Here is a 21342-nt window from a genome sequence, read left to right on the forward strand (position 1 = left end):
TTATTTGCTTGCTGCCTCAGTTTACCTAAGTGTGGAATGAGTTTCCTGGTCTCCCAGTTCCCTTTAATTTAAATCTTGGAGAAGTGGGCTTGTCTATAAATGCCTTTCTCTGTGTTATTCTGGATCCCCCGGCTCTGCCTCCAATGAAACTGTTGTCCCCCAAAAGGACAGAGAAGGCCCGTGCCCGGCACGCTAAGCCCTCCACGCACAGGGGTGGAGGATCCAACTTAACTTTATTTTCTCAATCTGTGCAGAAAGGGGCGCTTCATGATAATTCACAAAGCAAAGCACACACACCTCAGCATGTATCACGCTTATATAGTTTCCAAATTCAAAAAATATAATTACTTTTCATTGGTTAGCTTGGTCAGTGTCCTTGCATCTCATAGGTTACAGCCTACACATACAAGCTCCAGGTTTTAACCCTTCATGTGACTTAAGCACGTAATGCTTGCACAGGCTGTTTGTTGATTGACCTGACTGGTGCCTGCTTCAAATGCCATGGAGACCTCTCTGCCTTGTACGTAGCAAACGTCAACAGCAGGACACAAGTTAGGAATTTCCCCAATACACATCAAAACCACGTTCCACCCCACCAATCTGACTTCTTTAGATCTACACACTTCTCCATTCCCTCTCAGTGAGTGACAATCTAATCAGCTGGAGATGGCTATAATTTAGATACTCAACAACATGCACTGGGTTTCCTAGGTGTACAGGGACCATGTGTCTCAATTTGCTCTTACTTTCCTTACACTAAGAGTCCTGGTTCTGCATGCACTGGTTGAAAAGTAACTGTTTTCTAAAGAAAATGTTCTGTCTGTCTAATCTATGTGTCAAGAAAATGCTTGTGTAGTGACTCTACCTTGTTTGAAAGCCTTTTTCCTAACTGTAATTTGAATTTGACTAATACATGCTATGTTTAAAAAACCCTAAATTGATTAATACATGATTTATTTCAGAATAAACGGTTAGGATTGGCAGTTTTAGCGTGAGATATACCATTATATTTCTTTTACAGATCTTAACATGTGGGGGGCAGCCCACCCACCTAGAAATATACTTTGTCCCTGCTGTGCCCGCCTCGTCCCCCTGAATTTTTTTTCTGGTGCTGCCACCGCTCGTGGCAACCCAGGCATCCTCTGGCCATTTCAAGAACATTTGTCTGTATTTCTTCTTCAGTTTCAAGGCAGGCTTCTGATCCTGACAGTGTGTGCGGCTGGGATTGGGGGCACTTTCCAGTATGGCTACAACCTCACCATCATCAATGCCCCAACGGCAGTAAGTCGTCCTTCACACGCCTGCCCTTGCACTAGTTCCAGAAGCTGCAAGAAAAGGATGGGCCACCTTCCTTGATGGTGGTCCATTTGTATCCTTTGAGTTTGAGGCCTGCTCTATTGTTCCCTTTGTAAAGTGATCTTAGGTGCACCCCATGCAGGACCTTCCGGTGGGCCCTTAACTTCCCAGGGGAGGGGGCTACTACTGGCCTCCAGGGTGTCTTCAAGGCAGACTCAGTATAGTTGTGTTCTCCCCTGCCCCTTCTTCTGTTTGCTCTTTAATTTGGGGTGGTTGACTTTTTTCTGGTGACAGTAATCTTGAAAGTGCAACCGTTCAGACAGAAAAAAGCCCTACAACTACCTCCATTCCTAAACATCATGACAGGCTGGGCATGCTGGGAGTTGTAGGACTTTCGCCCCTTTAAACATGCACAGAAATACACCCTTAGCTGTCACGGGCTTTGTGAAGCCCCTTTCCGGGTATGTATTTGTTGTTTGCCACATTTGCATTCCTCTCTCCCTCCACCATTTACAGCTCCCACCCCCGGCTTCACTTTCCTATGACAACAGCCCTGTGAGGGAGCTTGAGTGACCCAAGGTCACCTAGTAAGTTTCATGGCTGGGTGAGGGGAGATTTGAATGGGTGTCTCCATTCCAGATCTAGCACTTGCAACACTGGAGATACATGTGCAATGGGTGTGTGTGTGAGTGCTCAGTGTGCAAAATGATTTTATGTGCAACATCTGAAGAAAGATCTTTATCTGGCTTTTGCAAAACTGACTCTAGTCTTTCTACATTGCAGTTTATCCAAACCTTTGTGAATGAGACATGGCTGGAGCGCACTGGCACCCCCTTAGCGGGACGGGTGATCACTTTGATCTGGTCCTTCATTGTTTCTGTGTATCCTTTGGGGGGACTCATTGGAGCCCTCATTGCAGGTCCCATGGCCATTAAGTTGGGAAGGTGAGGAGTGCTCTTTAAATTTCAGTGGTCTAAAGTTCTCTGTCATTTCTGGCTGTTGAACTCTAGTATGAAATTTGATAATTTCAGCAATTGGTAGTGGGGGATGTTGGTTGGGAAATATGTCTGTTTCAGAACATTCAAATAATGCAGCCCCTCTCAGTGTTTTAATGAAACCAAATAAAACTTGACTGAAAAACTAGATTCTTTTCAGCTTAAAGCTATGCAATCTAAGTCCAAGTAACCTGCTTGGACTTAGCTTCGGCTATTGGGCGGTATAAAAATGCAATAAATAAATAAATAAATAAATGAAATAAATAAATAAATATTGATGGCACCCAGATGAACCAGTGGTGATCCCAGTACAGTCTATTCAACTAGACTCTGTATACTTATTTTGAATAGTAGTTTGTTTATTTGTTTATTTATGGCATTTCTATACCTCCCAATAACCGAAGCTCTCTGGGTGACTCACAAAAGTTTAAACCATCGGTTTAAACTCCATAGCTGTGGAGTTCATACAAAATCCAGAAAAAAAGGTCTGTTCCTGCACTCTTTTGTGGAGAAGACACAGTTCTGAGACAGTAACTCCTTCTCGCTCCATCTGATTAGCTTATTTCCCACACTTAAGTGGGTGCATCCGAGATTCACAGATCAAGACAGAATACAATGGCCTTAAAGGACAGATCCCACTCAGTGATAGATTTATGAATCCAGCTGAGTGTTCTGTGCATCAAGAATTAATTTACATGGCTTGTGGTCCCTGAAACTTCTGTCAAGCCAAATAACACAAATTGTACCAGAAAATATACATTTATTTGCTCAAACAGTATTAGAGAATAAGTAATTATGCAGTGATAAAACAAGCAAAACACATACAATACAATTAGGATGATTACAAGCATAGATTGTAAGCCTATGCGGCAGGGTCTTGCTATTTACTGTTTTACTCTGTACAGCACCATGTACATTGATGGTGCTATATAAATAATAATAATAATAATAATAATAATAATAATAATAATAATAATAATAATAATAGAAATCATGACTAACATATTCCTTAGTAAAATTGAAGTTTTATTCTTCTTAACCAACAAACAGTTATCATTAAGATCTTATAGTTACCAATCTGGCAAGAATGGTTTGCAGAGCTTAGGTAATCATATTGGGTAAGTGTCTTGTTCTCCCAGGATCTCTCTCAGCATCCAGATTTAATGCTTGCTTTTTATAAACTTCACAATGTCAGTGGCCTCATCTTTACTTTTGGACTTGGTCCTACTGCTATTCTCAATGCAGCCAGGTCTGGTATTGACGCCAGTCATTCCTAGATGTCTGCTAAACAGATTTCTGCTTCCACCACCCAGCCTGCCCACTGGTGGCAGCAGCCTCCCTGCGATTCCAAGCATATGTTCCATTACTCTTAGTTATCTCATAACATGGACACACAACTAGTCATGTCTGTTACTAATTGCTTACAGTCAGCATATACAGATAAGTAGGAGTAGTACTCCCATGAAATGCAAAGAATTCTTAACAGCAGTACATGTTACATTCATACTATGTGACAGTTTCACTCTGATACTGCTGTGCGTTCCAGGCTGCTTTCCTTTACCCCACCACCACCACCCTCCAGCAAGTGGCTGGCTTTATTAGGAAGCCAGCAGGAACCAAGGAATTGGGATGGGAGTCAAGAGGGTTTCCATGACAAGGCTGTGGACAAGATGCAGCCCCTCAGTCCTGGGGTGGCCTGGGAATGATCCCCTCCAGGACTTTTCGCCTGTTTGGCAGCAGCCCCCTTCAAAGCACCTCCTGCCTTGCTGCTGTCTCATGCCCTCTCTGCAAATGCTTTGGAATGGGGCTGTGTTACTCGTGAAGGGACAAGAGAAACACAGAGGAAGTCATAAGTCCTGGAGAACAAAGGAGCGAAGGGGAAAGGCAGCTCCCTCCCACCTGGCACTTTTCCATTCCACATTTCCCAGCATTTTGTTTTTGGCAGGTCTTCTGCAATTGGCAATGGAAACTTCACCTTTGGGGGAAATGATGTGGTGATTGTGACCATGCTCTCTCAACTGATCCAATGAAAGCTTTGGGCTGGAACACTATCTCCAGGTCTTGTGCATTCTGCTCCATGTGATCTTGCAGTGTTCTTGCAATGTGTGTTCACCGGTGGCCTTGGCAATAGATGGAGCAGAGCCATTCTTGTTGACAGAGAGCATCTGCTGTGGCAAAGGCAGAAGGCAATGGGAGGAGGAGTGCATGTTTGCCACACTTGTCGTCAGTGTGTCTGAGCTGGCCTTTGAGTATTTTCTCCTTCTTTCTTTTTCTGAAGGAAGAAATCTTTGCTGCTGAACAACATCTTTGTGGTTCTTGCTGCATTGTTGGTGGGGTTCAGCCGGATGGCAAAATCCTTTGAAATGATCTTGCTGAGCAGATTTTTTGCAGGAATAAATTCTGGTAAGTAAAAAAGTTTTAAAAAATGGCGTTGGGGGAGCAGTGCAACATTTCATTTTAGCCTAAAGAGTGTTTTAACATAATAATGAGAACAATTTGGTGTGTAAAATTCCGTATTTGCAAAAGGAACTCTTTTGACAAAGGCAGGTGCATTAGCCAACTGTTCCCATTATAATATGTGCAGAGGCAGCAGACACAGCCTCTTGATGCCAGGGAGAAAGAGCAGGCAGGGGGTACGGGCGCTTCCTGGAGCAAAATTGAGCTGACGACAGCTGTAGGCTAGCTGGTGGCATGGATAGCCTGGCTCGGCGTGACAATCCTTACACGCATGTGTTTGAGCAAAGATGAGAACATTGAGAAAGCGGCTTTGATTAGGCAAATGCAAAATTTTGAAAAACTGATTTTTCACAACAGTTCTGTAGTTTGAGAGAGAAAGGATGGCTGTAGGCTGCAGCAGAGAGACATTTATGAGGCAGAGGGCTGTATCCTTTGTTTGTCTTTTCTGCCCAGGAGTGGGCATGAATGTTCAGCCCATGTACCTCGGGGAAAGCGCTCCCAAGAAGCTCCGTGGTGCCATCACACTAACTTCCGCATCCTTCACAGCCCTTGGGCTGGTGCTGGGGCAGGTTGTTGGACTGAGGTAAGAGTGAAAGGGAGCCTCATTGAAAAAGCTTCTGAAGTTGCCCACACACACACACACTGCACCCCCCACCCTTAAAATCCTCTGGGTGAAGGCCCTGCTCCTAGAGAAAAATACAACTCTGGAATTTCTGCCCAGAGAGCCTTATGCACCATGGAGACATATGGCCTGCCTGGAACCACCATGGCCCAAGCCCAGCTAGTGTGTAAAGGTGGAGGGGCACATGGCAAGATCCACTTTGCACCTGCACAGGGCAAGTACGGGCCTGGCTGTGCCATAACCCCAGCTGCCCGAATGCCTGGGCTTTAGAAAGGCAGCTGTTACTTATTTAAAATAAATCTGCTTGAAACTTTCACTGCAACTTACTGCTATTTGCTCAGGCAATTCTGGATTTTAATGCAGAGAAATATTAGGAGCGGAGGAGAACTGGCCTCTTCTTTTGGCGAGCAATATAGTGCCTGGTCTGCTCCAGCTCATGCTTCTGCCCTGGGCACCGGAAAGCCCCCGGTACTTATTGATTGATCAAGGAGATCAGGAAGCCTGCATCTCTGGTGAGTATGCACTGCCATCTCAATATCCTTCTCAGTGAATAATATTGCTTGACTGTAGAATTAAAGCTGGATCAGAACTGCTTTAATGTTCTTGTTGCTTGCACTGACTTGCCTAGAAGCATCTAAAGGCTCTGGGTTCAAGTTTGACATCATCTTATCCAAAACGGCCCCCAGCCTACAAGAATAATAACAACAGGGCTGATTGTGTATCTGTGTACAGAATGTATGCTACTCCACATCACTACGTTGTGTGCTGCAGGCCACACTCTTATGGGGTTATAATACTTCTTTGCTGCAAATGATGAATGTGAATGATGATTTCTCCCATAGCAGAAAGGAGATTTATTTATATTTTATTTATTGAATTTCTTAGTCAGCTTTCTCTTAAAAAACAGAAGAAGACCCAAAGTGATTTACAACAGAATCATTAAACTTATGCTAAAACCAATGTCCATTAAAAATACCAAAACATAGTAAAATAACTAAAACATCGATATGGACCGTAATGAAAAACAATGGATGCACAGGGGACATAGCTCAGTGGTAGACGTGGAGCACCTGCTTTGCATGCAGAAGATCTCAGGTTCAATCCCAGACAGCATCTCCAGATAGACCAGAAAAAATCCTGCCTGAAACCCTGGAGAGCTGCTGCTGCCATTCAGCGTCAACAGTACTGGGCAAGATGGACCATTATAAGGCCTAGAAAAACCATCATAGGCTTCCTAAGTAGATGAAAAGCTTGACCTAGCACTGAAAAGATGACAGTGTTGGCAACAAGGCAGGCTTCACAGTTGGGAGTTACCACTGAAAAGGCCCTATCTCTTGCTGTTATCCTCTAAACTTCCCTTGGAGGAGGCGCTCTGAGGAGAACCACAGAGGTAGTGTACACGTAGCTTCATATTGGTGCTCTGTCAGGTGTTGTGGTCCCAAGCTGTATAAGGATTTATATACCGTATTTCTTCGATTCTAAGACGCACTTTTTTCCCTAAATTAACATCTCTAAAAATGGACTGCGTCTTAGAATCGATGGTGTCTTAGAATCGAAGAAATATGGTACAAAGATAGATAGATCTATACGGGACAGGGCAGCAGTATTCCATGGGGCAGGAGGAGCCCTCCTCTAAGTTCAATGGGGCTCTCTTTAAAAGAAGAAAATTGCTTACTCTCCTATGGGGCGGGAGCCAGGCTGTACCGGGAGGCCCTTCTTTGAATGTGGGGCTGATGAATGGGATGAAGAGCAAAGCCTGTGGGGAGGAATGGGGGGGCTCCCCCACCATTTTGCACCCCCTTCTCCAACCGCCCGCCAGGCTCCACACTTCTCCCTCCCCGACCCCCAAGTAAAGCCCCACTGAGGAGGAGGAGGAGGAGGCCTCCCTCTGCCCCCTTCCCTGGCCCAGCGGCCTTTCCCCCACAGCGTCCACCCACCTGCTTTCTCAATCTTGCCGGACATGTCGCAGCCGCGCCGGGGCTGGGCTCCGATCCCGCCCGCCGGAGAGCTCCAAGGCCCAGCCCGGCTGACGAGGAGGGAGACAATGAGGAGGAGGAGGAGGCCGCCACAAAGCCAGGCAGGCAACAAGGGGGCTGCGCCGCCACAGACGCCGCAGCGGCCTACGACAAGCGGCTCAGCCCGGCCCCCTCGCCTCGCCTCGCTTCCCCGCCTCCCCCGCCGGGCCCCGGAGAGAGGCAGGCAGGCGAGAGAGCAGCAGCCGGAGGAGGCGGCGGACAAGGCCGCACAGCGCGCCCTGCTCCCGGGCCTGCAGAAAGCAGCGTGGTTCTGAGAGAGAAGCTGAGGCGCCTCACGGATGGCCCACGCCGCCGCCGCAGTCCCCAGGCCACTCGGAAGACCTCCATAAAGGCCATACTCCTCCACCTCCTGTCTCCATTGAAGCAGATTTTTAGCTGGAAGTAAGTCATCCACCCAGCCCTCGGGAAAGAAGGAGATTAAGGCATGCAGAGCAGGTCCAGCCAGTAAGAAGAAGTCTGCGACTGCAGAAATGAAACACTGTGAATGCTGACCTTAAATAGCTGGCTGAGACGGAAGGTTCAGTAATGAGCTACAGCTGGAGATGGGTGGGCCCAGCTATATAAATAAATAAATAATAATAATAATAATAATAAAAAGGAAGAACAGAAGCAGGGCCGGCGCTGCCATAGAGGCAGCACAGGTAGCGGCCAAGAGCACCAAGGAAAGGAGGGCGTTGAATGGCACACCCGGAAGCTGTTCTCCTAGAGCGGCTTCTGGGCGCGCTGTTCCAAAGCCGCCACCTTGGCCGCCCCCAACCCCAGCATCCTGGCTTTGAGGCCAGGAGCGGGCGCGGGGGCGGCCTCAGTACAGCTCGCCTGGGTGCACCATTCTGAAGCTGCTGCCCCCCCCAACCCCAGCGTCCTGGCTTCCAAGCCAGGAGCGGGGGCGGGGGGCGGCTTCAGTACAGCGTGCCCTGGCGCACCATTCTGAAGCTGCTGCCCTGCCCCCCAACCCCAGCATCCTGGCTTCTGAGCCAGGAGCAGGCGCGGGGGGGGGGGGGCTTCAGTACAGCACGCCTGCCTAGGGCGCAAAATAGTCTGGCACCGGCCCTGAAGAGAAGGTTCCTGATGTTGGCAACAACCCTCATGAAGTTGCTGGTTTTGCTATCCACGCTGTGTATCCTGTATTCGAGACCTTGGACTTTATCATGGCTGGACCTTTGGACCGTACTTCAGACTGTGACTTTGGACGTTGTTTTTTTACTTTGATGCTGCCTCTCTGCTGCTAGGACTGCTTATCTCTGCCTGTTACTCCTGGCAACTAGGAGCTTTGCTGCGGGATGGCTTCCCAGACAGACCTGATAATTTTTCAATGGGGAGCAGTATATAAATATTCTAAATAAATAAATAAGACTCTGTAACTCTTTCAAGGCAGCAGGCACCACTCCCTGACAGAGGGAGGCATTTACCACCCTCTGGACCTACCCAATCAATCCACCTCTGCTAGATCAAATTAGCCAAGATGGGCAAGGGTCAAGCTTACATGTGGTGGGACAGACTGATTCAAGCGACTTGTTCATATAATCAGGCTGTAACAACTGGAACTGATCCCGGGAAACATGACCAGAAAGGGCACTGTACACCTCCCCAGGCTCTGCGAAAACTGTAGCATCAAGTTCTGAGTGAATATGAGCAACTTTCTCCTTGAAGTGCATAGCTCATTTATTACAGCAGATGACCAAGGGTTCCAATTCTGGTTTCTCTAAAACTGAGCCTCTTCCCAACAGGCTCTTCACCACTCAGAATAGTTCTGCTGGGCGGCATTTTGAAGATGAAATTGAGAAGGCATAATAAGGTTTTTTTTGCTACCCTCACTGCCGCATAATAGGCACAACGAAGAGTCTTTGCTAATCTTCGATTGTACATGCTCCAAGACCTACGCCACCTGCACTCTAGCCATTGTCCAGCCTATTAATTCTGCCTATTAATTCTCCAAGTCAGGAAGCAATTCTGCTTCCTGACTTGGAGCTGAGCAGAAGCAGGGAAGAGCAGCTGGCCCAGCTCAAGTAGAAGCTAGAAAAGTAAGCCAGTTCCCAGAGAGAGCGCGAACAGAGAGTGAGCTAACAGGAAACAGTGAGAGTGAGCTGGGCTGAAAACAACAGAATGAAATTTAGTAGGGATAAATGCCAAGTTCTACATTAAGAAAAAAAGAGGGGGGGAAATAAAGAAAAATATAAAAAGAAAAAAAACCCACAAAACCACATACACACACACAAAAACAAGCAAAAAAATCTTATTTTCCCTTAAGACATACTCATATAGTTGTGTACCTTCAGAGAGGAGAGGACAAAGCAAAGGCAATTCCACTATAATCAGAAAGGAAAAAACAAAGCAGAAATAGACAATATGGATGGAAAGGAGTCCCTAGAGGTGGTGACCTGCAAAGGGTGTGCAATGTTCGTGTTTCTGCCTGAGCTCAACATGGCGTATACCTGCAACAAGTGCAAGCTGGTGGCACTTTTGGAAGAAAAAGTGAGAGGACTTGAGCGGTGAGTGTCCACCCTCCAAAGAATAAGAGAAGACGAGGAGTTCTTAGACCGAATGGTGGAACTGCAACAGCAACAAGAAGCACATGGGATTGAAGAGCAACAGCCAGCTGAAGCAGAAGTGGAGTATGCTGAGGGGAGGAAAGCCAATGAAGAGGAAACTCCCTGGAAAAGAGTGACCGTTAGGAGCAGAAGAACTAGAAGGCATTCTGCACCGGTGGAACCATTAGAGTTAAGCAACCGCTTTCAGCTTCTGGAGGATGAGACTGAAGGACAGTTTGCAGAGGAAGAAGTACAGGAGACACTGTGCAACAGTGAACAAGAGGCAGTAGGTAGGTCAACCAAGAAGAAGAGAAGAGTAGTCTTTGTGGGAGACTCCCTGCTGCGTGGGATTGAAACCCAAGTATGTCGTGAAGACCCATGGACTCGCCAGGTGTGCTGTCTTCCTGGAGCACAGATTAGAGATGTGACTGAAGGGTTACCAAAGCTCATAAAGCCCACGGACACTACCCCTTTCTTCTCATCCATGTGGGAACAAATGATGTTGCCAAGCAGAGCTACGAAGAAATCATTTCAGACTTTGAAGCTTTGGGAAGGAAACTGAAGAACTTTGGGGCCCAGGTAGTTTTCTCATCCATCCTCCCGGTTCTTGGAAGAGGATTAGAAAGGGAAAGAAAAATACTCTGGATGAACGACTGGCTACGAAGGTGGTGCCGTCATGAGAGTTTTGGATTCTGGGACCATGGTCTACGCTACTTGGAACATGGACTGCTGGCAAGGGATGGGTTGCACCTCACAAGGGCTGGAAAGAATGTGTTCGGCCACAGCATGAAGAACTTGATCAGGAGGGCTTTAAACTGAATCTTACGGAGACGTAAACTTCAAGGCAGCAATGGATGAAGGCCAATGCACCACAGTACAGAGAACAGCTCCAATAGTGCCCCAAAATAGTGTCCGCAACTATGTAGGAACAAAGCCAGACTATAAAACACATGGTCTTAGATGTCTATATACTAATGCCCAGAGCATGGGAAACAAACAGAATGAACTTGAACTCTTATTACATGAAGGCAAATACGACTTGATAGGTATAAATGAAACTTGGTGGGATGACTCAACTTGTTCAAAATAACTTGTTCAAAAACTTGTTCAATAACTTGTTCAAAAAGAACAGGAGAAATAAAAAGTGAGGTGGAGTTGCACTATATGTTAAAAATACCTATCCCTACACAGAAATACAGGTGGATCAGACTGGGAGCCCCTTCGAGAGCGTCTGGATTAAAATAAATGGGGCAAGGAATAAAAAGAACATGATAATCGGAGTCTACTACCGACCACCCAATCAAGGAGAAGACGAGGACGAAACTTTTGAGAAGCAAATTGCCAGTGTTTCAAGGAAGTGTGATGTAGTAGTGATGGGGGACTTCAATTACCCTGATATCTGTTGGGAGACAAATACTGCCAAAAGCGTCCCTTCCAAGAAATTCCTGACATGTGTGGGTGATAACTTTCTCCTACAGAAACCAAGTAACCATAATCTTCCCCATTTGGATATTCCAGTCTCTGAAGGAGAGCAGGAGGACGAAGATACAGGCCCAGTTTTCTTAGATACAGAGCCAAAAAAAGAAAAAAAACATGGCTGAAGGGGGAAATCCAACTGGCAGTCAGCCACCCTCTTTAGTGGAGAGTAAGGCTGCAATTGCAGAGAACAATAAAGTCATTTTTTTAAAAATGGACCAGCAAATGGATATTTTTAGGCAGCAGATGCGTGTGCTTGCGGATAAGACGGCAGAAAATTCAAAAGCCATTAAGGATCTTGAGACAAAAGCTGATTTGAACCAGAAGAAGCAAGAGGCTCTTGAAAAATCAACAAATATTCGATTTAATGATTATGAATTAAGACTGATAGCCTTGGAGGATCAATCTTGTCGATCATCGATTCGAATAAAACAGCTAAAGCAAACACAAGGAGAAGATCTAAGAGAAATCATCCTGAATTGGTTCAAAGAGCTGAAGCCTGACCTACAAATAGATGGATCGGATATAGATCGAGTTCACTGTGTGGGGGGGCAAAACTACAAAGGGACTAGAGACATTTTGGTGAAATTTGGTAATTATTATAAAAAAGAGCAAGTTATGAAAGAATTGAGATCTATGGCCCAGTTGCAGTATAAAGGCAAAGCAGTGCAAATTTATAATGATCTTTCTCAACACACATTAAATTGGAGACGTAGTATTAAACCAATAACTGAAATACTAATGAAGAACAAAATCACATATTCGTGGGGTTATCCTGTTTTTCTAAGATTTACACATGGAGGGGGGAACACAGAGTAACCTCACTGGATCAAGGTAAAGAGTTGCTGAAGAGGCTGGGTCTGTATGGGGAAGCAAGTGGGACTGGAATGGATGGGGGAGGAATGAGGCTGGGACATCTGGGGTGTATAGGATTGTTAATCATATTTTGAGATAATTGCAGATAGAAATGTTAAACATAGAAACTTTGCCGGCCAGGCGCAGCACTACCTCCCCCCCCTTTAAAGTAGATGGCTGGAGTACTAGACTCACGGGGATGTGGGGGGGGGAACAGAGGGGTGGGTGGGGAGGGGGGAAGGTAGGAGGGAAGAGGTTGGGGTAAGCAACATTCAAGCATCACCTTGACAGCATCATCTTGCAATATTTTAAACAGTTCAGCTGGGATACCGTCGTCTCCTGCTGCCATGTTATTAGCAATGCTTCTTAAGGCCCATTCGACCTCACTCTTCAGGATGTCTGGCTCTAACTCACTGACCACACCGTCTGAGCTATCCCCGATATTTTTATCCTTCCTATACAGATCTTCCGTATATTCTTGCCACCTTTTCTTGATCTCTTCTGTTTCTGTTAGGTCCTTGCCATCTTTGTTTTTGATCATACCCATTTTTGCCTGGAATTTACCTCTGATGTTTCTAATTTTCTGGAAGAGGTCTCTTGTCCTTCCTATTCTATTGTCTTCTTCCACTTCCGCACATTGCTTGTTTAAAAATAATTCCTTATCTCTTCTGGCTAACCTCTAGAATTTTGCATTTAATTGGGCATATCTCCCCATATCACTGTTGCCTTTTGCTTTCCTTCTTTCTTGGGCTACTTCCAGTGTCTCAGCAGACAGCCATCTTGCCTTCTTGGTTTTCTTTTTCTTTGGGACGTTTTCTGTTGCCACCTCTTGGACAATGTTGCGAACTTCTGTCCATAGTTCTTCTGGGACCCTATCTACTAAATCTAGTCCCTTAAATCTGTTCTTCACTTCCACTGCATATTCATTAGGAATATTAGTGAGCTCATATCTAACTGATCCTATTCTCTTTAGTTTGATTCTAAATTGTGCAATAAGAAGTTCGTGATCTGAACTACAGTCAGCTCCAGGTCTTGTTTTTACTGTCTGTATAGATGTCCGCCACCTTTGGCTGCAAAGGATGTAGTCAATCTGATTTTGGTGTCGGCCATCTGGTGAAGTCCATGTATAAAGCTGTCTTTTTGGTTGTTGGAAGAGAGTGTTTGTTATGCACAGTGAGTTGTCCTGGCAGAATTCTATCAGCCTATGTCCCGCTTCATTTTGTTCCCCTAGACCATGCTTACCTGTAATTCCAGATGTCATTTGACTGCCCACCTTAGCATTCCAGTCTCCTGTAACGAAAATAACATCTCTTTTTGGTGTATTATCCAGTAGGTGCTGCAGATCCTCATAGAACTGATCTACTTCTGCTTCTTCAGCATCTGTGGTTGGGGCATATATTTGGATCACTGTGATGTTAAATGGCTTACCCTGAATTCGAATTGAGATCATTCTATCGTTTTTTGGATTGTATCCAAGCACTGCTTTAGCCACTTTATTGTTAATTATGAAGGCTACTCCGTTTCTTCTGTGATCCTCTTGTCCACAGTAGTAGATCTGGTGCTGATCTGATGTGAAGTGGCCCATTCCGGTCCATTTCAGTTCGCTGGCATCCAATATATCTATATTTAATCTTGACATCTCGCCAATAACCACGTCCAATTTGCCCTGGCTCATAGATCTTACATTCCAGGTTCCTATGGTGTGTTGACCTTTAGAACATCGTATTCATCGTTCACCACCAGCACCGTCGGCCGCTAGCCGTCCTTTCGGCTTTGAGCTAGCTGCGTCATCACGTCTGGGGCTAGTTGAATTTATCCTCTGTTCCTCCCCAGTAGCATTTTGACCATCTTCCGACCTGGGGGTCCTATCTTCCGATGGTATACCGACATATCTCTGGTTGTACTAGGATCAGTAAAAAATAAGCAAGGCAATTATTGTCATATGATGAAGGATAAAATAAAAAAAATTCAGGAATTTTTTGAAGATCTATATAAGGAAAAAGATACCCAAAAGAAGAGGATGGAAGTGTATGTGGACAAATATTTGAAGAAGGGATTAGAAAAAGAGCATAAGGAAGTAATGGATAAAATTATATTACAAAGTGAAATAGAGGAGGTTATAGACCAGCTGAAAGTGGGGAAAGCACCTGGGGCAGATGGTCTAGCACCAGAGCTGTATAAAATTTTTAAACCATTATTAGTGCCAAAGTTATTGAAATTATATAACGCTATATTGGAGGGGGAGAGGATTCCAGATTCATGGGAGCATTCGATAATAATTTTAATTCCGAAGCCAGATAAGGATTTGACTCTCCTTTACTCATATAGACCGATTTCATTAATAAATCAAGATGCAAAAATTTTTTCAACTATTTTGGCTAAAAGATTAAATAAATTTATAGCTAAGTATGTAGGGGAAGACCAATGTGGTTTTATAGCTGGAAGACAGATGCACACTTTAGTGGGTAGAGTTTTGAAGGTAATTCAGGGGATAAAAAAGTCAAAGATTAAAGTGGGTATCTTAGCATTGGACAGTTTTAAGGCTTTTGATTGTGTGAGTTGGCAAGCATTAAAGATGGTTCTAAATAAAATGGAATTTGGAAATAAATTTAAAGCTGTAATAGAGCAGTTATACTCCCAAAATACAGGCGTAGTGGTAGTAAATGATGGAGTCACGGATAAGATACAACTAGCCAGAGGGACAAGACAAGGCTGCCCACTCTCGCCTGTCCTGTTTGTGTTGGTTACGGAATTATTGGCAAATGTAATAAATGATGGGGAGATAGAGGGGATAAGTAGTAGTAATAAAATAAAATTGAAGATGTTTGCAGATGATACTTTGATAACCATTAAAGATCCTATAGGTAAGATGGAAAGAATTAAACAGCAGTTGAAAGAATTCAAAGAAGTTACTGGGTTAAGAATAAATTGGGCAAAATTGGAATTGATGTTATTTAACTATACTAAAAAGGAAGAAAAGGAGTGGGAAGGGAATGTTACAGAATTGAAAATTAAAGAAAAAATTAGATATTTGGGAATTAGGATTACTAAAAAATTAGAAGATTTAGAAAATGAGAATTTAAGTGGTTTGAAAAAAGAGATATTAGAAAAATTTTAAAAATATAAAAGATTGAACCTTTCATGGTTTGGAAGAATAGCATTAATAAAGATGAAGATTTTACCTAAGATTAATTTTGTTTTTAGGATGCTACCAATAAGAATTTCAGATATAGAGTTAAAAAGTTGGCAGAATATTATAAATAATTATTGTAATGCAGAGAAGAAATCTAGGATTAATAAAAGTAAATGGTATTTAAGCCAAAGAAAGGGAGGATTGGGACTCCCAAACATTAGTTCTTATTATGTAGCAAATAGGTTAAGACATATTGTTGAAGCAATTTTAGGTGTAGGTGATTTAGATTGGATGGAGGAAAAAAGTACAAGCAATATAGAATTAAATTTGCATAATGTATTTTTTAAGGAAAGAGGGATAAATGCCAAGTTCTACATCTAGGAAGTAGAAACCAAATGCACAGTTACAAGATGGGGGATACTTAACTCAGCAATACTACAAACGAGAAGGATCTTGGAATTGTTGTAGATCACAAGGTGAATATGAGCCAACAGTGTGATATGGCTGCAAAAAAAAGCAAATGCTATTTTGGGCTGCATTAATAGAAGTATAGCTTCCAAATCACGTGAGGTACTGGTTTTTCTCTATTCGGCCCTGGTTAGGCCTCATCTTGAGTATTGCGTCCAGTTCTGGGCACCACACTTTAAGAAGGATGCAGACAAGCTGGAGCATGTTCAAAGGAGGGCAACAAGGATGATCAGTGGTCTGGAAACAAAACCCTATGAAGAGAGACTGAAAGAACTGGGCATGTTTAGCTTGGAGAAGAGAAGATTGAGGGGAGACATGATAGCACTCTTCAAATACTTGAAAGGTTGTCACACAGAAGAGAGCCAGGATCTCTTCTTGATCATCCCAGAGTGCAAGACACGGAATAATAGGCTCAAGTTACAGGAAGCCAGATTCCGGCTGGACATCTGGAAAAACTTCCTGACTGTTAGAGCAGTACGACAATGGAACCAGTTACCTAGGAAGGTTGTGGGCTCTCCCACACTAAAAGAATTCAAGAGGCAGCTGGACCATCTGTCAGGTATGCTTTGAGGTGGATTCCTGCATTGAGCAGGGGGTTGGACTCGATGGCCTTGTAGGCCCCTTCCAACTCTACTATTCTATTATTCTAAAACTTTAGATATCAATGGGAATTTGATCAATCCACGGATTTATATGTCAGCATGCAAAATCTCCCGCCAAATGGAACACTCTGGCCATTGTTCCTGTAGAAGTAGCCATAAAGCTGTCTGTTTTGTTTCTTACAGCTTTACGACAACTCCGGGGTAATGATGACTTAAGCTGCGAGATGAAAGAGTTGCTGGCTGAACAGTTGGCCTGCCAAGGCATGGAGGCCAAGGCGCCGTGGGAGCTCTTCCAGAACCCAGCAGTGAGAGGGCAGCTGATCACCGTTGTTGTGCTCAGCAGTGCCATGCAACTGTGTGGCAATGACTCGGTAAGTGAGGAGGAGGAGGAGGAGGCAGCGGCCAGATGAGCTGCTGTGACACAATGGGCCGGTAAAAGGCATTAGGAAGCCACGTAGAAGCATCAGACTCTAAAAGAGACAATCCAGAGTGTGATCAAGGCCTTGTGATTTTACCATGAGCCAGAGCTGATCTGAGCTCCCAGGGACTTAGCCACTCTTGTCCCAGAACACCTTTCCAAAATAATCTGAGAATTGTGTAGGAGCAGGATAGGCCTAGAAGTTGATTTTCACCCCTTTGGGGAAGGACAAACTTAGGCCTAATCCAAGCAGGATATTGCATTATGAAGGTGGTATGAAAGTGTTATATAAAAGGCTGGAGCCACACTTCTGCTTTATAGAGGTATTGAAGTGCACTGACAATTGTTGGGGCCCATTGACACATACCACATACCACTTTCATACTGCTATATCGTGCTTAGTGTGGCTCCTGCCTTTTATACCACTTTCATACTGCTTTCATAGTGCTATATACTGCTTGGTGTAGATTAGGCCTTACTTAAACACAATAATGCATGGGGAGGGACATCCTTCTTAACCTCCTCTCCCCAGATGATGTCATCCTGATGACTGCTGAGCATTGCCTGAAGCTCTCTGCAAAGCCTTCCTTGCAGGTGGCAAGTGATAAAAACTCAGGGATCCATGTAGAAAACCTGGAAGCCAGAGCCCTGTGTTCATTATTGTTGTCCCTTTATATTTCCAGATGTACTTCTACGCTTCCTACATTTTCCAAAAGGCTGGGATTCCATATGACAAAATCCAGTACAGCATTATTGGTACAGGGAGCTGCGAACTGATCACGTCCGTGACTTGTGTGAGCATATTATCTGACCCATGGGCATGATCTATGGCTATCCTCTAGAAAACAACCAAGAACGCCCACAGTATCTTTGTAGACAAGATGGTAAAATGTGGGTGGTATGCTACTGGTGCTAGGTGGATCCACTGCGGGTTGAGCACCCGTACTCAGCGAGGGCTCATAATGTTTCCTGGAGGGAGACCTCAAGGGGCTTTCCACAGGGCGGTTGTGTCCTAGGCCCTGTGCTATTCAGCATTTGTGTAAATGTCCTGGCTGAGGACATTTGCAGATGACACAAAGCAGGGAGGGATTGCTAACATCATAGAAGCCAGAATCAAGATTCAAAAGGATCTCAACAGGCTGGAACACTGGGTTGAATCTTACTAGAAGAGATTCAACAAAGATAAATGCAATGTCTTGCATTTAAATATAAAATAAAATGTGTGAAAAGGACCAAGGTGTCTTCACAAGGTGTCTTCATATTCACAAGCTGAATATGAACCAGAAATGTGATACAGCAGCTAAGAAAATGAAAGCAATCATATTTATTTTAAATATTTCTAAGCGGCCCTCCCAAGGCAGCCTACAACAGTAAAACAGACTGATACAATTTCATAAAAATGACAAACTTATAAAAGAACAATAAACACCCACAAACAAACAAGTAGGTATTTAGGACCTTCCTAAAAGGTATTGGCCGTTATAGAAAATGCCTTTTCTCATCTACTCACCAACCTTACTGCCCTGAACATAAGAAGTGCCATGCTGGATCAGACAGAGGGTCCATCTAGTCCAGCATTCTGTTCACACATTGGCCAACCAGCTGTTGACCAGAGTCCAACAAAGTAGAACATGGTACAACAGCACCCTCCCACTCATCCCACTCATTTTCCCCAACAACTGGTGCACACAGGCTTACTGCCTCGAATACTGGAGATAGCACACTTCCATCAGGGCTAGTAGCCATTGAAAGCCTTCGCCTCCAGGAATTTATCCACCACCCCCTTTTAAAGACATCCAAATTGGTGGCCATCACTACATCTAGTGGTAGTAAATTCCATAATTTAATTAAGCGCTTTGTGAAGAAGTCCGTCCTCTTATTTGTCCTGGATCTCCCACCAATCAGCTTCATGGGATCATAGAATCATAGAATCATAGAATAGCAGAGTTGGAAGGGGCCTACAAGGCCATCTAGTCCAACCCCCTGCTCAATGCAGGAATCCACCCTAAAGCATCCCTGACAGATGGTTGTCCAGCTGCCTCTTGAATGCCTCTAGTGTGGGAGAGCCCACAACCTCCCTAGGTAGCTGATTCCACCGTCGCACTGCTCTAATAGTCAGGAAGTTTTTCCTGATGTCCAGCCAGAATCTGGCTTCCTTTAATTTGAGCCCGTTATTCCTTGTCCTGCACTCTGGGAGGATCGAGAAGAGATCCTGGCCCTCCTCTGCGTGACAACCTTTTAAGTATTTGAAGACTGCTATCATGTCTCCCCTCAATCTTCTCTTCTCCAGGCTAAATGGAGAAGATGACCCTGGGTTCTAGAATTTTGAGAGAGGGAGAAAAATGTCTCCCTATCCACATTCTCCACACCATGCATAATTTTGAACACCTCTATCATGCCACCCCTTTAGCTGAAGATATTTAAGTAGTCAAGATATCAATCTGTCAAGGATACTGTAGCTGCACCCTGCATTGAGTAGGGGGGTGGACTAGATGCCCTTTGCTTTAATGGTTTCAAATGGGGAGATGTGAGCTGTGTTGAGTGTGATGGAGCTCTTCCTCCCTGGCACCCCTTCTGTTGGAGGGAGGGTAGTCATAGGCCTGGATGGAGCAGCATATTGCTGCCTTCTCTTTCTGTGTGGTATGCCCCAGTACCCTCCTGCCTTCATGTGATCTTCTGGCAGAAGACAGAAGCAGACCTTGCCAAGAAAACTTGAGCTGCCATTGTCCTATATTCAAGAGGCTCGGGATGTCAGAAGCTTCTGCAATTCTGCTTTAGTGCATAGTTGGAGAGTCCATAATGTGCATGGGGTTCTGCTGCAGCCTGGGTCGTCTTTTGGTTGCTCTAGCTAGAAGCTCTTTTTGTGGTACATCATACTCCCCCACCCCACAATTATGGCAGGATAGTAATAACTCAGAAGAGCTGAAGAGAGGCCAGAAAGTAGGGATAATATTTAAGTCTGGCCCACGGTGTCTTCTTGATGAGATGTGATGATGTGGACAGGATGCTTGGAAGAGTATGGTTTGCTCTGTGCACATTCAACCTATCCAGCTCATTGCATCAAGCAGAGAGAGACTGTATTGCTGTGTCTAGGAAGTAGCCAACATTTCTTTGAGAGATGGTCCCAAAGATCTTTAAGTACAGCTGCTCCTGAAAAAACCTGCCTTGGACCCAGAAGGTCTTATTCATTAGAGGTGAGGGAAACCAATTAAGAGGAAACTCCCTGGAAAAGAGTGACAGTTAGGAGCAGAAGAACTAGAAAACATTCTGCACCGATGGAACCATTAGAGTTAAGCAACCGATTTCAGCTTCTGGAGGATGAGACTGAAGGACAGTCTACAGAGGAAGAATTACAGGAGACACCATGCAACAGTGAACAAGAGGCAGAAGATCTGTCGACCAAGAAGAAGAGAAGAGTAGTCACTGTGGGAGACCCCCTGCTGCGTGGGATTGAAACCCAAGTATGTCGTGAAGACCCATGGACTCGCCAGGTATGCAGTCTCCCTGGAGCACAGATTAGAGATGTGACTAAAGGGCTGCCAAAGCTCATAAAGCCCACTGACACATACCATTTTTTCTCATCCTTGTGGGAACAAATGATATCACCAAGCAGAGCTACGAAGAAATCATTTCAGACTTTGAAACTAGGAAGGAAACTTAAGAACATTGGGGCCCAAGTAGTTTTCTCATCCATCCTCACAGTTCTTGGAAGAGGATTAGAAAGGGAAAGAAAAATACTCCGGATGAACGACTGGCTACGAAGGTGGTGCCGACGTGAGAGTTTTTGATTCTGGGACCACGGGCTATGCTACTTGGAACATGGACTGCTGGCAAGGGATGGGTTGCACCTCACAAGGGCTGGAAAGAATGTGTTTGGCCACAGCGTGAAGAACTTGATCAGGAGGGCTTTAAACTGCATCTTATGAGGGCGGGAGACGTAAACTGAGAGGCAACAATGGATGAAGGCCCATGCACCACAGTACAGAGAACAGCTCCAATAGTGCCCAAAAATAGTGTCCGCAACAATGTAGGAACAAAGCCAGACTATAAAGCACATGGTCTTCGATGGCTATATACTAATGCCTAGAGTATGGGAAACAAACAGAACCAACTTGAACTCCTAATACATGAAGGCAAATACGACTTGATAGGTATAATTGAAACTTGGTGGGATGACTCCCATGACTGGAATATAGCAATTGAAGAATATAACTTGTTCAAAAAGAACAGAAGAAATAGAAAGAGAGGTGGAGTTGTACCATGTGTTAAAAATGCCTATCCCTGCACAGAAATATAGGCGGATGAGCCCGGGAGCCCCATCGAGAGCATCTGGATTAAAATAAATGGGGCAAGGAATAAAAAGAACATGATAATCAGAGTGCTACCGACCACCCAATCAAGGAGAAGACGAGGATGAAACTTTTGAGAAACAAATTGCCAGTGTTTTAAGGAAGTC

General features: G+C 44.6%; 1 protein-coding gene across 2 annotated transcripts in view; it reads left to right on the plus strand.

The window, feature by feature from the left end:
- The first annotated feature begins 4537 nt into the window (after positions 1–4537).
- The window catches only part of LOC134410573 (solute carrier family 2, facilitated glucose transporter member 11-like), a 36683-nt gene continuing 19878 nt past the window's right edge, over positions 4538–21342 (plus strand). Inside the window, exons 1-5 of one of the 2 annotated variants that reach the window (XM_063143908.1) lie at positions 4538–4694; positions 5202–5331; positions 5734–5882; positions 16652–16839; positions 17570–17680. In XM_063143908.1, the coding sequence (XP_062999978.1) occupies positions 4637–4694; positions 5202–5331; positions 5734–5882; positions 16652–16839; positions 17570–17680 (636 nt within the window). In that variant the 5' untranslated portion in view covers positions 4538–4636. Of the gene's footprint in view, positions 4695–5094; positions 5332–5733; positions 5883–16651; positions 16840–17569; positions 17681–21342 lie in introns of those variants that run through there. The other variant, XM_063143907.1, reaches the window with a different exon arrangement.

Source organism: Elgaria multicarinata, chromosome 18 (assembly GCF_023053635.1).
Source record: "Elgaria multicarinata webbii isolate HBS135686 ecotype San Diego chromosome 18, rElgMul1.1.pri, whole genome shotgun sequence".
NCBI classification, from domain to species: domain Eukaryota; kingdom Metazoa; phylum Chordata; class Lepidosauria; order Squamata; family Anguidae; genus Elgaria; species Elgaria multicarinata.